The 17,743-nt window shown below is 43.9% G+C and overlaps 1 protein-coding gene across 13 annotated transcripts in view; it reads right to left on the reverse strand.

Moving 5' to 3' along the window:
* Positions 1-17,743, reverse strand: part of LOC115112216 (F-actin-monooxygenase mical2b-like) — a 45,389-nt gene that overhangs the window by 12,806 nt on the left and 14,840 nt on the right. For all 13 annotated transcript variants that reach the window (XR_003860907.2, XM_029639114.2, XM_029639111.2 and 10 more), the window contains exons 2-12: positions 15,619-15,999; positions 9,507-9,714; positions 8,871-8,987; positions 6,684-6,785; positions 4,454-4,609; positions 4,194-4,294; positions 3,356-3,613; positions 3,128-3,243; positions 2,917-3,043; positions 2,644-2,740; positions 1,202-1,349 (exon numbers count right to left, since the gene is read on the reverse strand). Coding sequence is in view for 12 of the 13 variants with exons in the window: in XM_029639114.2 (XP_029494974.2) it covers positions 1,202-1,349; positions 2,644-2,740; positions 2,917-3,043; positions 3,128-3,243; positions 3,356-3,613; positions 4,194-4,294; positions 4,454-4,609; positions 6,684-6,785; positions 8,871-8,987; positions 9,507-9,714; positions 15,619-15,879 (1,691 nt within the window). In the remaining variant the exon portion in view is untranslated. The remainder of the gene's footprint in view (positions 1-1,201; positions 1,350-2,643; positions 2,741-2,916; positions 3,044-3,127; positions 3,244-3,355; positions 3,614-4,193; positions 4,295-4,453; positions 4,610-6,683; positions 6,786-8,870; positions 8,988-9,506; positions 9,715-15,618; positions 16,000-17,743) is intronic.

Raw genomic sequence — 17,743 nt, forward strand, 5'->3', positions numbered from 1 at the left:
ATAGTTATGCTTTCCAAACTCCCGTTCACATACTATAGGGTTTCTCTAAAAAGCAGTTGTGTCTTCTGTGTGCTCTGTTTCATCACACCTATCAGTAACACAGAGAGAGAGAGAGAGAGAGAGAGAGAGAGAGAGAGAGAGAGAGAGAGAACTGACATCGGGGAAAAAGGCTCTTCGATGAATCTCAAAAGTCATTCACACCCACCACATACATTTACTCTCACACAAAGATGGGCTGTGAGTGAGAGGCAGGGGCTTGTGTGTAGATAGTACACCAGGACATACATTTACTCTCACACAAAGATGGGCTGTGAGTGAGAGGCAGGGGCTTGTGTGTAGATAGTACACCAGGACATACATTTACTCTCACACAAAGATGGGCTGTGAGTGAGAGGCAGGGGCTTGTGTGTAGATAGTACACCAGGACATACATTTACTCTCACACAAAGATGGTCTGTGAGTGAGAGGCAGCGGCTTGTGTGTAGATAGTACACCAGGACATACATTTACTCTCACACAAAGATGGGCTGTGAGTGAGAGGCAGGGGCTTGTGTGTAGATAGTACACCAGGACATACATTTACTCTCACACAAAGATGGGCTGTGAGTGAGAGGCAGGGGCTTGTGTGTAGATAGTACACCAGGACATACATTTACTCTCACACAAAGATGGTCTGTGAGTGAGAGGTAGGGGCTTGTGTGTAGATAGTACACCAGGACATACATTTACTCTCACACAAAGATGGTCTGTGAGTGAGAGGCAGGGGCTTGTGTGTAGATAGTACACCAGGACATACATTTACTCTCACACAAAGATGGGCTGTGAGTGAGAGGCAGGGGCTTGTGTATAGATAGTACACCAGGACATACATTGACATACTTTCATGCCTGGCATAGTTTACATTAGACACCGTCAGAAGGAGACAATATTACGGTGTGGGTGTAAGAAGTTGTGCTATTACTGGTGTCTTGATGTAAATGTTAGCCTAATGTAGAAATTCCCCATTACACAATATGCCATAGAGGCATTTTATGAGGAGCCAGTCTATCGACTTCCAATGACGAAGTGCTACATGCCAGGGTGTGACATGAAGAAGTCTCACACATGGAGGTCAATTACAGTTACAGGAAGGTACATGAGGCCAGTCTTACTGTGGTGGTTTACAGGGTAGTTGTGTGTTGCAGTGTTTTGCTCTACATACATGAGGTGGGATCTGAACCGGTGGATGAGGGCACAGAGAGCCAGGCCGCTCTGCCACGAGGTGGTCAGGTCTGTCACGCTCACGTTCCTGTAGCCCTCGGTCTGTTTCTGACACCACGTCAGCAGCCTGCCCGGCCTGATCTCCGACTCTACACACAGACGGGAACAAGGTGTTCAGTAGGGTGAAAACGGCGTGAAAACGGCAGGCACTACCTAAGCTGGTCCAATAAGAAGAACATAGATGTTTGTTTTCTATTTCCCTATTTGACATTTGTGTGACTGTCCTTGTCTACCAGTGTATCAGTGTTTAGTTACTTGTCATGTGTTGTGTTTTTGTGGACACCAGGAAGAGTAGCTGATGCTTCTGCGAAAGCTGATGGGGATCCAAATAAATAAAATACTAAACACAACCCAGCTAACAGCCACCCACCCACTCACCCGGCAACACAAACACAGAGCTAACAGGAAGTGAGATCATAGATGTGGGACAGTGACAGCAGGTGACGTTAATGAGAGGTAAGACTGATAAGCGGTAAGTTAGAATAGGGGCTGAGGTATGCATATGACTCTGTCAGGACATGTTGAACCTGTCTGTCATTGTGTAATAGGACCCATGGTTGTGTAACATTGTGTTTGGTGCATTATGTAGAGGCCAGGGTGTGCTTAAAGATATACTGTATACATGGAAGAAACATTTTCTGATGATGGAGACCGTACTCATGTTTAACATGATCCATGGGGCCAAAAATATTTTGAAACGTAACCAGCTAGACTTTGTTAGGTCTGGTATCTGAGATCACCCTAAAGATATCACAGATGCGTTTAACTACTAGTGTATCAAGTCACGTTTTTCCTTTTCACAATACACAGAACCACCAGCTTTGGCCTCCAATTAAATGATGAATATAGGGGGGGAGGGTCTGTATCCTATATGACCCTGTCCACAGTCAAGAGGCTTCACCAAAACCCCCCTCTCACCATGGATCATTGAAAAAACAAACCTCAGACGGCGACTTATTTCCTAAGCAGAGATTCATGGGGGCTCGTCCTCAGTCTGACACTGCTGTTAGCGAGAGAAAAGGTCTGCCTCACCTTAAAACTTCTGTGGGCCTCTGTCTCAGAACACTCCCAGAGCACAGGGAACGGGAGAGAACTCAATAGAACTAGAGTGGAATGGCTTATCTTCTCCTACTTTTTGGATAAATAGCCACTGAATGAATGAGCGCTGCAGATATTTGGGCCCATGAAACCCAAGGGACTCATCCGTCATCATTTTCGAGTTACTTGAACCAGTTGAATAGACATCACAACATGTTCTGTAGGTTGGAGCCATGCACTGGATCAGAGGTAAGTCCATACTAGACAGCGGTATCCAAACACTGTACTAAAGCCTCCCAACTCCACAGTCTCTCTGGCCTCTCTTGTATCGTGTGTGTGGCTCACCTCGTCTGGCCAGGTTCACAGGGCGACGTATTGTACCATTACGCTCCAGAGAGCACGACTTCACTGGCAGCTCTCCATTGATGTACAGGTGACGCACCTGGAAGAAATAACAAAGAGACACAGCTGAGATTTAGGCAGAAGAAGAGATAAGAGATAAGAAGACAAGCACAGTCCATCCTTCTTGTGTTAATGTTAAGGGTGAATCTGATATTGGTGACAGCAGAAAGTGAATACTGCAGCAAGCAATGTGATCCTTGAGAATGGCCTTCGTACCTGGTTTTGCCTGACACAGGTGGAGATGAGGTTGGGATACCGAGTCCCCGGGTCAATGGTGTACTGCTCAAAGTTTTTGCCAATGTTTTCAGTGGTTGTCTGCGGCAGGATTCTGTAAAGACTCTCCCTGGAGAAATATATATATTTAGTGTGTGTGTGTGTGTGTGTGTGTGTGTGTGTGTGTGTGTGTGTGTGTGTACTGACCACTGACCTCTCAGCTAGCACCTCCAGAGGGGTCCTGCCCTCAGCCCACCTTTTCACCATCCAGGCTGAGTCAAAAGCAGCCAGGAAGCCTCTCGCACACCCTGTACCCATTGGCCAGAACGGCTGCACACACAGACACATAACATCAGCATAACAGTACATTTAGCTGAACATACAGTATTAATGTCCAACTATTTTAAAGCATGATTTAACCCTGTTGTCACAGCCTCCTCACCTCTAACAAGCTGTCCCCAACCAGTGCCACCAGTAGCTGATGTCCGAAGCGTTCTCTGACCAGCGCTGCGTTCTCCGAGGCATACATGCTGGTGAAGTCAAACATGGCCACGTCCGGCTGGCCACAGGCATTTATGGCAAAGTCCAGCGTGGGAAGCTGGTAGTTGGTGCCAAAGTCAGCAGCTTCACGGGCATAACCCAGCAGAGCTTCCTGGTTCACATTCTCACTGCTCAGCAGCATCTCTGTGTCTATGTAGTCCTACGAGACAAAGTCAGGGGAATTGTGTTTATGAGAGAACATGACCAAAAGGATTAAGTAAAAGAGGCTAAATGAGATGCAACATTGATACCCTAGGTGTAACAACAGTTATTCACCTTGTATATTAGAGGACCATTAAAGATGGATGCTCTTTAAAATTGTACTGTGACGCCAGTCTCAAAGTCCCACATTGTCTTTATGAATGAATTCATGGGATGACTCATGCAAAACCCTGGCAAATTGAAGTGAGAGCGAGCGCTGAGAGGGATTCATAAGCAAGTGAAATATGTGCTCCTTTAGGGATGTTTATAACACTTAGCTTTCATGGATGTCATTGTGGTGCCCACCCGGCTCATGGGCTGTTCAGCTGGCAGACCACCAAGGATGAGATTCCTCCGACCCAGCACCCTCCTCTATTAACTCCTCACCTCTCCTTCTCTCTCCCCCTCTCTCTATTTCTCTTCCTTTCTCACACACACATCTGAATACACATCTGAATACAACACCCTCAGACAGCAGGAAAAATCGTCCCGAGTCTGAATCTAGTTGATGATCCCTGATCTAAACAATGTTTGCTCACGTGAATGATGACACCCTTGTCCAGTAGGCTCTGCTTCTTTGCTGTCATGACAAAGTAGTGTGTGTTGTCCTTGTAGTACACAATGTTCTCCAGGTCAATACCTGCAACAAATGACAGACACAGACAGGAAGGTTAAACCCCCCCATGATAATGACAGGGTTGAAGATTGCTGTTGTTTGACAATGTGTGAATTTAAGTGCATTCTAGGGGCAGTCTGCTCCTCTGGCTGACTCATTGGCTGTGGGGGATCTCAGGCCCACCTGTCTCCTCTTTGAGGTCCAGGAAGAACTTCTGGTTAAAGATGAAGGCCACACCGCTGATCTCCTCCACCTTGGCCTCGGCCGTGGTGTTCCTGTTGACAAAGTTGGCCGTGATGGCGATAGCCAGCTTACCACGGAACTCCTTCCTCTTGAACCCTGAGTGCGAGAGAAAGAGGGAAAGAGAGAAAGAGAGAGAGATAGAGAAAGAGAGAGAGGGATAGAGAAAAGAGAGAGAGATGGGATGTTACTATTCTCTGGCCAGGCCAGCGGAGTCATACTAATCCAGAGGAAATCTAGCACTGAGCTGTAATCACAGGCCAGTTATTTTAGGATCAGAGAGGCTTGTTACCGCGGTGATACTGTTTATATCACATGGGGAACAAAAGCCTCGGCGGGAGAGTTGGGTCAGTACTAAAATGTTATGATCTAATAAATATGTTTTCCAGGTTGATTAACTTTCACAACTTCAGGTGGAGTAGAGTGCAGTCACTCCTTACATGAACTGGACTATCGTAAGAGAAGGTGCAGTCTCATTTTTTCACGGTGAGATTTTACAATATGTACTACTTTGGCTTGCAATTTCGTATACTTCTGCTATTTAGGATATCAACAACAATGGAATAGAATTCAGTTCCTCTTCAGATAGAAACATTGGGGAAATGCTTCTTGCATTTAATGCCATCCTCTCACTGATCCTGAATTTCTTTTTTTTAAATGGAGACATTTTAGAGGCTCATTTAATATGAACTTTCTGTGTCCTATCCAGGGCCAAACATTACTGCAGGCAAGCATTAAAATAGACTGAATCATGGGCTCAGACTTTTAATGCCAGACTGCTATTCACTTGGGTTCCTGTTGCTGCTATTCTCACAGTTACAGTTTTATAAAAAGCTGTCTGACTTTTTAAATGACATGCAAAACCTTGCCTTTGTGAAAGAGAATGTGGTGATATATTTTTTTTAAAGTCTCTTTGTGGTGTCAAAGCTCTACCAAAGCTCCTAAAGCCTGGAAAAGGCAACCAACCACAGCCAATACCCGGGATATGTCACTGCAGGATGCATGTCCCACAGGCCACATGTTAGTATGCTTATAACTGTCCTGGGGAAGAGGAGGGTTCTGTACCAAAGCCCTTTAGCGAAGGAAAATACATCAACATTACCTCTAGACCTGTGACTCAGGAAGGAAAGGGAGATGAATGTTCTAATGTGTTCGGCCTCTCTTCCTCCTACAAAATAATGTATGAGCTTCTGAGAGATGCTTTTCTAGGAGGTAACATTTTAATATGAGCCAGAAATGTTCCATTACGGTCACTGCTAATTCACTGGGGCATTCCCCCCCCTCACATCACTCTTTCCAATGCAGCTGTGTTCCTCTCAGACGATTAGCTGGGTACAGAACAGATTGCGGTATATTTAACCCTCCTCTCAGACAGGGCTTGCATGGCAGTTCAAAAGTAGAAGGACTTCTAAAAAGAAAGTTTGCCTCAGGCTTTTCGTCATCAGACGATGACCTAAGCGCCTCATTGTTTGGAGACAGAAAATGCCCTTTTTAGGAATAAGCATCTGATGTGGATTGGTGAGGAGATGACAGGCATCTGTGAGGGAGAGTCCTGCATGCATGCATCAACTGTTGAACAGCATCCAGATGACGACACAAACAGGGTCCCAGATCTTTTTTATTGCAACGATATGGTGATTTCATGTGTAACCTTGCCCTTTGAAGGAGAGATTAATGACATAGGGTATCGTTTTACCGAGGCGAGCTTGATTTTATGGCTTCCTAACTTTCTTGGATGAGACTATGCTTTTTTTAAATGGATGCTTTGTGTAGCCAAAAGCCGCAGCCAATAACAATCGTATGTTTCTTAGTTACAGTTGTTAGGCTGCTATCCAGACAAAATAATGATATGAGAAAGGTGTCCTGGATATTATTTGAAACAAGCTATTGCCAAAAAGCTACGTAAAACATACTTTTCAATATAGAAATTGTGTTTGAAGGCCCTCCAGATAATATCCAACTGCATTTGAACTTGTAGCTAAATTTAGCTTTGGAGCAAGTAGTGTTTAGTAAACATATTGAGCAATCTCAGAGAGAGCCATTCCACGGATGTCATCACATGATATCATATACAGTACCATATCACCATATCCTATGTCTGGGGTCAGGTCATTAACGGTATGTAGATATACTCTGCATGGATACAACCCTCCCATCCCTCCAGAGTTCTCACCTTCCAGGGTATTTCTCCTCCCATCAGCCCCCACCACCACGTCAAAGTCAATGTTTGCCACGGGGTGATCGGCAGGCCTGATCTCAGCTCTCCAGCCAGGCCCTGAAACACAGACAGAGGAGAGGAGAGAGAGCAGGAAGGGAGGAGAGTAGGGGAGAGAGGGTCAGTACAGTTCCACATTCACAGGGACACACACCTCAAACAAACACACTTATCAGTATACAAGCGGGTAGAGTTCAACCCAGATAGAGAGAATGAGAGGACGTGGGCTAGAGAAACAGACAAAACATTTACTTGGTTGCTCTTTCGGCCTGTTATTTCTGGGGAACAATATTTATGATGCCTATCAACACCAGTGGGGAAAAGGGTTTGCTAATCCTGACAGCTCTCAACCAAGAGGGTGACACAGAGGTCACACACATTGTGTCATTTAACTCAGCAGACTATACCGTGCAGTAATTATATAAGATATTGATTAATGTGGGGTGGCAGGTAGCCTAGTGGTTAGCGTGTTGGGCCAGTAACCGAAAGGTTGCTAGATCGAATCCCCGAGCTGACAAGGTAAAAATCTATCATTCTGCCCCTGAACAAGGCAGTTAACCCACTGTTTCTAGCACGTCATTGTAAATAAGAATTTGTTCTTCACTGACATGCCTGGTTAAATAACAAATTAAATAAATACATTAAAATGTCAGTCTCACTTGTACTGTATAATTGATACCAGGGTGTTAACCATCTACATTATATAATTCAATACATTACAACATTTTAGCACGTAGTGGATCAAATGTGGTGAATGATGTCAGCCACAGAGGCAGTGTGAGACCCCAGCAACGTTGGGTTGGCTGTCTATCTGCTGTGTAATATCACCATGTCAAAAATGCATTCCATCATGTCAAGGACACCGAGCACCCTGTGACAGCAAAAGTAGGGGGACCATTCTGTATCCAAATTTAGTAAAGACTCTTGTTTTTATCAGTTGGTTGACGTCGCTGTCGAGGCCACACATGGGATAGCTAATGACCTCCAGTCCGGGAGTCCAATCAACAAAGCTCTGTAGGAGGGAGGGGGGTCAAGTGTAGAGGTATTTCAGATAGCCAGCCTTTCAGCTCGGCGCCACATCACCATCCACCCCGCAGTGTTCACATCTTGAAGCAGCTAGTACTGTACTGTTATAAGAACTTAGCCGAGGTGGCACGGTTGTAATTACACTGGCGAATCAGCTCTTAATTAACTTCCATGGCCGTAATTTGGCTCTGCTGCTCCTGAAAAAAGCCACTAGGTCTGCTCTGCTCACTGAATTTACTGTGTGCTTTGCTCAGCAGCAACCATAAAATAACATTAGCATCTGGCGAGGTTGCTAACCATTAGCAGCTGAATAGGAATGGCGAAGCAATGATTATGACTTTTAAACATTTTGATTTCCATGGCAATGCAAATATCAAATAAAGGGTGATCAGTGCACTACTGTAACAGTGCTGCTGTTTACGGCTGGTTGCCAAGGAGATACACTGTTGAATTGGGAGGCAGAACTACTCCAAAAGGTACTACTTATGGACTTCAGTAACTCCCTGTAGCTCAAGGTACAGTGATGTAAAGCAGCGGAATGCTATGGTGTGGGAGAGAATATACTGTGTTGGGATCCTCTGGGCAGCCACATACAGATGTAGGATCTTAATTTGATCACCCTGTTGAAGGAGAACTTTCCTGCAATGCAGGACATTTTAAACTTGTAGTATATTTGAGGTTTTTCAAAAGGCTTCTGAAGTTGGTAATTTCCACTTTGAAATTTCAGACTTGATTTTCCCTTAAGAAAAATGTATCAACCGCTACAAAAATGTCCATTAATTATAATCCAAATAACAATTCACATTTCCTGTTGCAGCATGATTATTTTCCTGCTGACTGTTGCTGATGCAAGGCTCATGTTAAGGTGCACTGTTGATGTTCTCCAAATGCATTGCATGAAGCGCTTCAACCCCAGCTAACCTGTCAGATATTGGAAGTCTGGTATCAAATGCTGTAACCTAGCCCTTGCCTGAACCCCTGAACTGCATCCAAAACACCCTTAATGGTTATTAGGAAGGAGCAGGGATGATGGGTTGATTGGTACTAGGCCAATGTTGATGGAGCTCAATGGACATACAGCTACTGTAAGTGACGGCCTGTAAGTGGGCTGTCACTCACCGTTATTCTCCTGGTTCTCTGGAGGTTCCAGCAGTTTGACAAACTCCACATTGACATGGAACTCCACAGCTACGAGCAGGGCGATCTTCAGCAGCATGAGCTGGAGCTGACGAATACCTGGCAAACACAGACAAGAATTAGGAGTTCTTAGAACCATGCAAGAAACCCAGCTGTATTTTCTGCATCATCTAACACAGTACCTAGTACATGCACACTGCACCGGTATCCATGCATTTACACATTATACACACAACAAAACTTGGCCTTTGGCCTCTGTCACTTGAGAGCTGTAGAAAGATTTGCCTTCAACACCAGCAGTTGGCAGCTCTGCTTTGTATCTCTGTAGCTAAGAGCAGATGGAAGCTTCACCTTCTATGGCTCACAACCTTGACATTATGCAATGGAAGGGATTGGCAGCATCAAGGCTACCAGACAAAAAATAGCTTTGGAGGGGAAGAGGATACAATAGCATAATCATAAGCTGAATCAAACAATATCGATAAGCAAAATATTCCTTTGCAAAAGTAAGTACATGTCGGGCTATGGGAAATGGCACTTATTAATAACAACTGCTATGGCTGTACGGGCGGAAAGGTTTCCTGATGAGATGCTTACCCCACATGTAAAAGTACTTACTGATGTGGTCTATGGCTCCAGCGCAGAATTTGCCGTAGAACTTCTTAGCCCCGAGGCCCTTGAGGTCGTGGATGGTGTAGGGCCACAGGTGCAGCACGTTGTTCCTGGAGAAGGTGTCCCTCTTCTCAATCACCACCACCTTGGCCCCCAGCAGAGCCAGCTCGATGGCCGTCCGCAAGCCACATGGACCTCCCCCAATGATCAGGCACTGCAGGGACAAGAATGACAGAGGGACACCATTATCATTATGAGTGCAAATAAAGGACTCAAAATTGTATTTCATAGTCACATTTCTGTTACACAAAATACGATACATGTGTGCATTATAACCATATGCCTGCCAAAGAGATCATATACTGTAACGTGCCTTATCATCATCATAAATAATACTTACTGAAAATAGAATCATTGTTTTAACCTGTAGACATACTCAATAGCAGATTAAATATGAGGGGATGAGTTGAGTGTTTACTGTATATTGCCAAGTAAAGTGCCTGGGGTGGATGTTTATGGTTACAGTATGTTGTGTGTTACTCTGACCCAGCGCTGGGAGAGTATGTGTCATTACCTCAACCGTAGATCCTTATTACAGCCTAGTCCTATCAAAGACATGATTCATGCATCTGCCTCACTCATCTGCCTCACTCAAATATGCATGAAGTCAGTTATTTTGGTTTAAAGGATCCTTCTGAGAATGTGTGGTGAGAACATGACTTCATCCAGCCTTCTAGAAAGGATGAGAAGGAACTTTTTTGGAGTGTTAGTTCTTCGGAGGAATCATCTCACCATCCAACCACTCCTGAGTCAGACAGTAGCCCCTGCAGTGGCCAACGAGTTGGGTGGCTTTCTGTTTCCTTAACCTTATAACCAATCAGAAGCCTCTCTCAACCAGGCTCAGCCATCTCAGCCCACTGTGACCTTTTCATTTTAGATCCCTTATTTCCTCCCCAGCCCAGTCAACCCACACACCTGACCTCTAAATCCCCCCTGTGTGCAGGGAGGGCCAGCAGTATATTTGAACAGCGGGACTCACTTCCTGTCACCCTGTGTGTTTGCCTGAAGAGCCACAGGAACACAGGAGGTGTCAATCTGATCAATATTGTGACACGGTCATGTTTCAGCCCCAGCTTCAGGGGCCTTATCATGGTTGTATACTGTAGCTCTGTGCTGAATGGGGTATACTCGCTCTCTTTTTCTCTAGCTTTCTATCCTTCTCTCTTTCTCGTTCTCCCTCACTTTCTCTCCCCCCTCTATCCCCACCCCTCTCTCTCTCCCGCTCTCTCCCAGGGTGCTGTTTACAGAGCTAAACGTGCCAGCTGCCCAGATCACACCATAAATGGTACCACTGCTCTTGGCAATAAAAATAATATTGGGCTTTAGTCATTCTGTTTTCTCATTCTGCGTGTGTGAGTCTGCTGCCAGGGTGTCATCATGAGGCGAAGGAGAACATAACATTACCAGCCTAGGGGTAAGAGTATGAGGTATTCGATACTCATCAGGTATACTGCTGCACGTGGCTGTGTCTGAACAGGAATGGTCCAGTTCTTTTCATCACGAGGAGTGATTAAAGTGAACGGGCTCTTTAACCATTGTCAGAAGAATCAGACAGTCACTGAGACGTGCCAGGTGTGTTAAGCATCACCGCCACAGAGGAAAAAGAAAAAAACATATGGAACAATGCCTTATTCATAAACACAGAACAACATTAGCTCAGTTTATTCAGATCTGCCTAACCACACAATCCCACAATGTGGGGAATTATCAAACCTGATATGAACTAGATAATCACTATCAAAGCATTACTTTTGTTTTAGTCTGTCTCTATGGTGCTATGAGAGATGAGCGGTTTGTTTTCCCTGTTTCTATGCAGTGCTGTGTTATCGCAGATGGGAGGGCTTCCTGAGGGCCCACTGCAGTTCTGCTGAGTCAGATCACAGCTACTTCCTGTCTGTCCCCCACCTGTGACCTCACCCGCTCACCCTCACCAGGAGTGGAAGACCCCGCCCCCCGCCTCACCTTTCATTCTCTCCCGTTCATTACATTACTGCACCTGGAGCCCTATTAGATGGCAATCAAATCAAAATCAAATCAAAGTGTATTGGTCACGTACACAGTTTATCATACTCACTTCATGCAGAATGTACACTAGAGGCCAACTCAAACATAATTATCAAATGGAAAGTGGACACAATGTCAGGCAGCTGGCAATTATTGTCTCCTGGAATCCTGATCAATCTATAGAGCTCAAGACTATAGGATACTGCTGAACCAAACCTTATCCTCCATAACTGCACTGTTTTTGAATGAGTACAAATGACTCGTTAAACTCTACAGCTATATCTCTTTAAGGAGTATAGTATGTCTTCTAAGGTCTAAGACATTAGCTGACTGGTGGTCTCTAGTGTGTACATGCTGTCCAGCCACTTCAACAGGCCAGCCAGGTTAGATTGACAGGAACACCCCCAAACACTGGGCTGAGTGGAGCTCCTTAACACACATGCTTATTCTGGCTTCACCGGAGTAAAACAAACTGACTGTGTGTGTGAGTGAGCGAAGCGAGCGGAGCCTGTGCACCTGCAGACATGATGTGATGCTTCACTAGCTTGGCCCAGCGCACGGTGATGGCTCACGCTGTTTTAGGACAAAACGTCAGACTTAAGGTACTCAATCCACTGAGAGAGACCACCAGGAGAGCCACAACATGAACTGGCAACCCTCTCAGACAGCCATCTGGGACTTCATGGGAATTAGAACAGGAGAAAAGGAGCAATACTCGTGTCTGGGCATGAAATAGGCCTGGGAAACAGGCAAGGAGGGCACAGTGTGTCTCTGAACTTTCAAATCATACCGTAGAAGGTTCCATACAGTGAATTATTTGCTCAGTGGAAGCACAATTTTCCACAGTGTCAAACCATATAATTAAGGGAAAATAGGTCCATCTGTCAAGATGTCACAATTGGCAAGGGAGGATGCCAAGCATGGAAATGTTGATGACACACTGTTCAATGTTGGGCCATCTAGGGTGAGATTTACGAGCCTGACAAAGACAACCTGTTATAAAGGGGAGCTCCTCTACAATGAGGGGGGAAATAATCCTTAAAAAACAGTTGTTCTGTATTTCATTCTAACCCGCATTCAGTGGGTTGTGAAGTAAAGAGTTCATGTCTTCACTGTAGTTTAGTCTAAAGGGCAGGAGACTGGGGAACTGAATAACAAGGCAATAAACAACAACACAATGAAAACGTTTCCATGTGCTTCATACATGAGGTATGTGCCAACATTATACAGGCATAACAGTTCACGTAAGAAAAAGGAAATGAAATGTAGCACTTATGATTGAAGGCATTTCCTGAATGCAAAGCCATCCCAAACATATTGCCGAGCTCAAGGAGCTTTGTGTTTGCACAACTGAGACCACAAATGATCGTGCTATTTGCCGTGTGATTTAACTAGGCTATTATTGCAATGATAGTATGTGTCATAACGTGGAGTTTGATTGCCTGATAACTATAATACTTAAAAATGCAGAGAACAGACAAATCAGTCCCTTAATAGAAAACAGTGTCTGTGTTTTGCTGAGGTATACTGGCGCTGAGGTGCAGGTCAGGAGCTCACCTTCAGGACATAGCCGGTTCAAATAGTTTCCATAGAATCTGGCACTGGACAGCGGCACCGCCCTGGAAAACTAACCGTCTCTCTCACTGGGCCTCTTCCCACTTCAGCTCACTTCTCCAGACCTCTCAGATGAGACGAGCACAAAGCAACTCTGATACTAATAAAATAAGCTTGTCAGATCTCGGGCTCAAGAAGCCACTTCAATAGGCCTAAAGCACTTACATTTAACAGCATAATCAGTGAAAGAGACTAAGCCCAGTAACATATGACCATTCTGTTCAGTGTATCTGCTTCATATTTTAAAAAAATAAATACGGGCCTTCACTGTGTTCCTTATTCAAAATGTATATATAAGAAACCAACAGTATGTGTGTGTCATTAGCATTATAGGCAGCTGTATGCAGTAACACACTGGGGATGACTTCATATCCTATACAGATTGTATCTCCAGCAGGCATTTGGAGGCTGGGTGAGGAATGCTAAAACATTATTATTCCCTGTGAACCACCACCAAACCCTAACGCATCGCTTACGCCATCCACTCCTTGTGAAGAAAGTCAAGTAAAGTCATTTATCAAGTTGTGGCAGGTGGGCCGCAATTAATCACAACAGGAGAGCCATATGCTGTGGGAGATGTCCGTCAATTATTTTACTCCTTAAATCTCTTATTCTGTAAACAGACTTGAAACGTAAGAAGTGAGGGTAAGTTGAATTCTAGCCTCGATTTTGTTACAAGGTCGTTCCTGTTTCCATCCACACAGCCAGCATAAATCAAATACTTACGTGAGTCTCTCCTACTGTACCAACAGTATGGTTAATTACCCAGAACCAAGAGACTGTACATCTGTTTTATTACTTTGATAAATAAGACCATTCTACGCTGTTCTGTGGCTTGTCAGACTGAGGAAACCTAGCTGAAACTATTTGGCATGGGACTAAAGACAATCAGAACCTTTAATGAAGGGTTCAATAGAACTGGGATAGCACCTAATCATGGCATACTCTCAGATCAAGGGGGTATATGGTGTTCCAACCTGGTTTATAGTTGGTATCAGAGAGAACTAGTAAAAAGCTGTCTTATTTTGGATAACTTAAAACACACTTTAATAATATCTGGGCAGGGTTCCAACCTTTTAGGAGGGCCCAATAAAGAACACTGCCCCCTCAGTAGAACCAAGGAAAATAATCACACTTGCTGAGTGATGCTGTCTGTGGATGTGTGTTATGAAAGTATTCTGGTGACTGATTGAGGGTGATGTAAGAGGCAACACTCTGTAGAGCTGTGGATGAGGAGGAATGAGGATAGTGCAGAAGTGAGGGAGGGGGGAGTTACAGTAAAGGCGTTGGCATGCTTCCCAGCCGAAACAGTTCGGAAGAGTTTGTGAATATATTAGGATGACATTTTGTGGTGTTTTTTTGTTCGTTTTGGAGGGGTTTTTCGGCTGTTCGGACACATTTAGAGAAATGCTGCATCTGCAACCAAACATCTTAGTTAGATGTAAAATTGCCCAACTAAGATATCCTCTGCAAAAACGTCAAAATTAATGACAGATTTGTTGAGTTATCTTAGATTAATTCATTCTGACTATTTTGAGGAAGTATATACTGGCTATGTACAAACAGTACCCCTGCCACTTTTTTTCTAGTTTTTCAAGGGACTATGTGAGCACGCTTGTTCGGTTCGCCTAGGTGAGTTCGAACTGGCACCAACCGACCTGAAGCATGCTGATGCCTTAAGTGTCTGTGTGTGTTTGTTTGATTGTGGGCATGTGTGTGTGTGTGTGTGTGTGTGTGTGTGTGTGTGTGTGTGTGTGTGTGTGTGTGTGTGTGTGTGTGTGTGTGTGTGTGTGTGTGTGTGTGTGTGTGTGTGTGTGTGTGTGTGTGTGTGTGTGTGTGTGTGTGTGTGTGTGTTGAGATTAACTTTGAATTCTGTCTGATCAGAAGAACATACTTTCTCAGCTGTTTATATGCGTCAGCAGCAGTAAAGGATAGTAGAGGATTTAATGTGTCCTGACAGGTACAGTTTAAAGTGATGACCATGACGTTGCCTAAGTCACTACCCTCCACAATGACAGAGCACTTCGCTAGTAAGGAAGGACAAACTGCCGATTGACTAAAACCGATTACAGCTGGGAAAAAGTCAGAGAATCAGTCACACCTCACTATTGTGACTTGAATCCTGATTAATCATAAGCCAATGGGTCAGACCAGTCATACAACTCACAGCTACACAAAGAGAAGTGAAATGCATAACATTCATAAATATTACTTCCACATGAATATATTGGGATCTTATTTCAAACTACTGTAGGGTGTGCACTGGGCATTGTCAAGACAATTTTCACGCTGATGGTCTTGGAGTTCTTTGTCTCTTTTGTCTCCAAAGACTTCCATGCAACAGAGCTCTGTGCCAATAAAACCAAAGGTATATTCAACACCTCTGTATGATACAAAGCAAGTGTTATTTGAATGTCATGGTGAGTGGCTGTTACTTTACCTTGGTGCCCACACAAGCCTGGCCCTTCTTATACTCCTTGTGGCAGGTTCTCTTGTCCAGCTTGGTCCAGAGGGCCTTGGCCCTCCAGGAGGTGAGCCTGGTCTTCAGACTACAGTAGAACGTCTCATGGTCCTGAGGGTCTAGATCCAGCAGCCTGCACAGGAGGTTGAAGGACTGCAGGGTGCCCTTACAGGTGGAGGCTTGGATGAAGTTCTCAAACAGCTTCCCTGCCTGGTCCTTCTCCTCCTCTGTCTCCCCCATCTTCCCCAGCAGGAGTGCAGGCTGCTTGGCTGGTGCTGGCTTGCCTTTCCTCCTCTCTCGCTCTCCCCCAGCTGTCTCAGTGGCTACACCCACAGCCTGGCCCCCATGGTCATGCCCAATCTGAGGAGGTACAGAGAAAACATATAGAGTCTGATGTCATTGCACTGCCTTTAGAAGTGTAGAATCCTTAACAGATGGCTTTATGGAACAGTGGAAAATTGTTTAAAACAGTCAAATATTGGACAGGAAAAGGGGCAACCCTCCATAAAAAAAACATTTGTTTTATTAGGTAAGTTTAAAAGGTTGACGTTTCGACTTTCAATGGCCTTCTTCAGAATAATCACAGAGGGAATAGATTCGTTCATATAGGGCATGGGGAAGATAATTAGGGAGACAGTCAATTAACCAGCCTGCAACAATCACTGGTTTTCTACAGAACAGGTTTCATTGCATTTATGTTGCTTCAAATCAATGACTTACATATTGAAACATTTGGCATTAGATAATGCATTGTAACATTTCCAATGTAAGAATAGATGTGTTTGAACTCTCATAGAAAGCATTTTTACTTGCTGACAAACTAATGCAGCATGCCATACTAACTGATTGTTTATAGATAGATCCTGGGATAACGATTGTCTTCATTTCTGGACAACAATGGACTGTAAAAGAGTGCACATTTCCAAAAGTCACAGCTCAAGTTCAAAAGCTCAAAATAGAAACCTGTTTCAAAAGATGCAGTACTCCCATTTCTATGAACTAAATGACATACAGGAGGTCATACTGTAACACAGAGAATATCAACACAATACACAACACACCATCGAGAGAAAACAGTTTGTTTCATTCTAATGACCAAAACTATGGATAAAAATACCAGACAGCTCATTGAGGTCAGACAGTTCTGTCCATGCCTGTTTGCACATCACTGACTTGGCACTAGTGGACACGGACATACTGCTAATCAGGGAGAAAAAAGTGCTTGTCTTGTGGCTTTCGCCCTCCAGCTGAAAACTGGACAGATGTAAAAATATATATATATATATATTTTTGAAATAATAATAATTTGCAGAAGAGGGACATCTCCTACCCCTGGATATACTACCTAGAGACTGGTCTCATAGGAATACATTACATAGTAAGTGTACAACCGGGACACTCAAATTAGTATGAGTGATATGCATTTTTACTAATTAGCAGATTTGCAACTACTTACTACTTTTAGCTACTTTGCAATTACTTAGCATTTTAGCTAACTCTTTCCCTAACCCTAACCTTAACTCTTTTAGCTAAGCCTAACCTAACCTTAACCCCTAAAAAACAAATGTTAGCATTAGCCACCTAGATAACATTAGCCACAACACATGGGAATTTGTAACATATTAGAGGTTTAGCAAATGCATAACATATTGTATGTTTTGCAAATTCATAACATATTGTACGAATTACAATACGTAACTTATCAATGAATTGTAATTCTAAACATATCATGTAACACACACTAAATGTAATGTCCATAGATCTACGTAATATTATAATTTTTGTAATTTACGTACTAATACATAATAATACGAAATGCTCTGAGACTACGTTGAGAGCTGTGTATTTTCTCCGCTTCCCGCTTGTATTTCAAAGCCGTTGAATTCCCTAAGATAGTATTGATGTCTCGACAGGTCCGAAGGAGAAAAGTGAAACAGAATATTAGTTTGAGGACAACCTCTCTGTATCATTGAGTGGCCAGGGTGGTACTCAGGCCACACCTTAACTGAGAGAGACTGAAAACTCTTCATTAATTATGATTGAGGCTCACATATGCTTACTTTTACTTGAAGCATTACCCTCATGCACCATATATTGAAAAATG

This window comes from Oncorhynchus nerka, linkage group LG27 (assembly GCF_034236695.1).
Source record: "Oncorhynchus nerka isolate Pitt River linkage group LG27, Oner_Uvic_2.0, whole genome shotgun sequence".
In the NCBI taxonomy this organism is placed as follows: Eukaryota; Metazoa; Chordata; class Actinopteri; order Salmoniformes; family Salmonidae; genus Oncorhynchus; species Oncorhynchus nerka.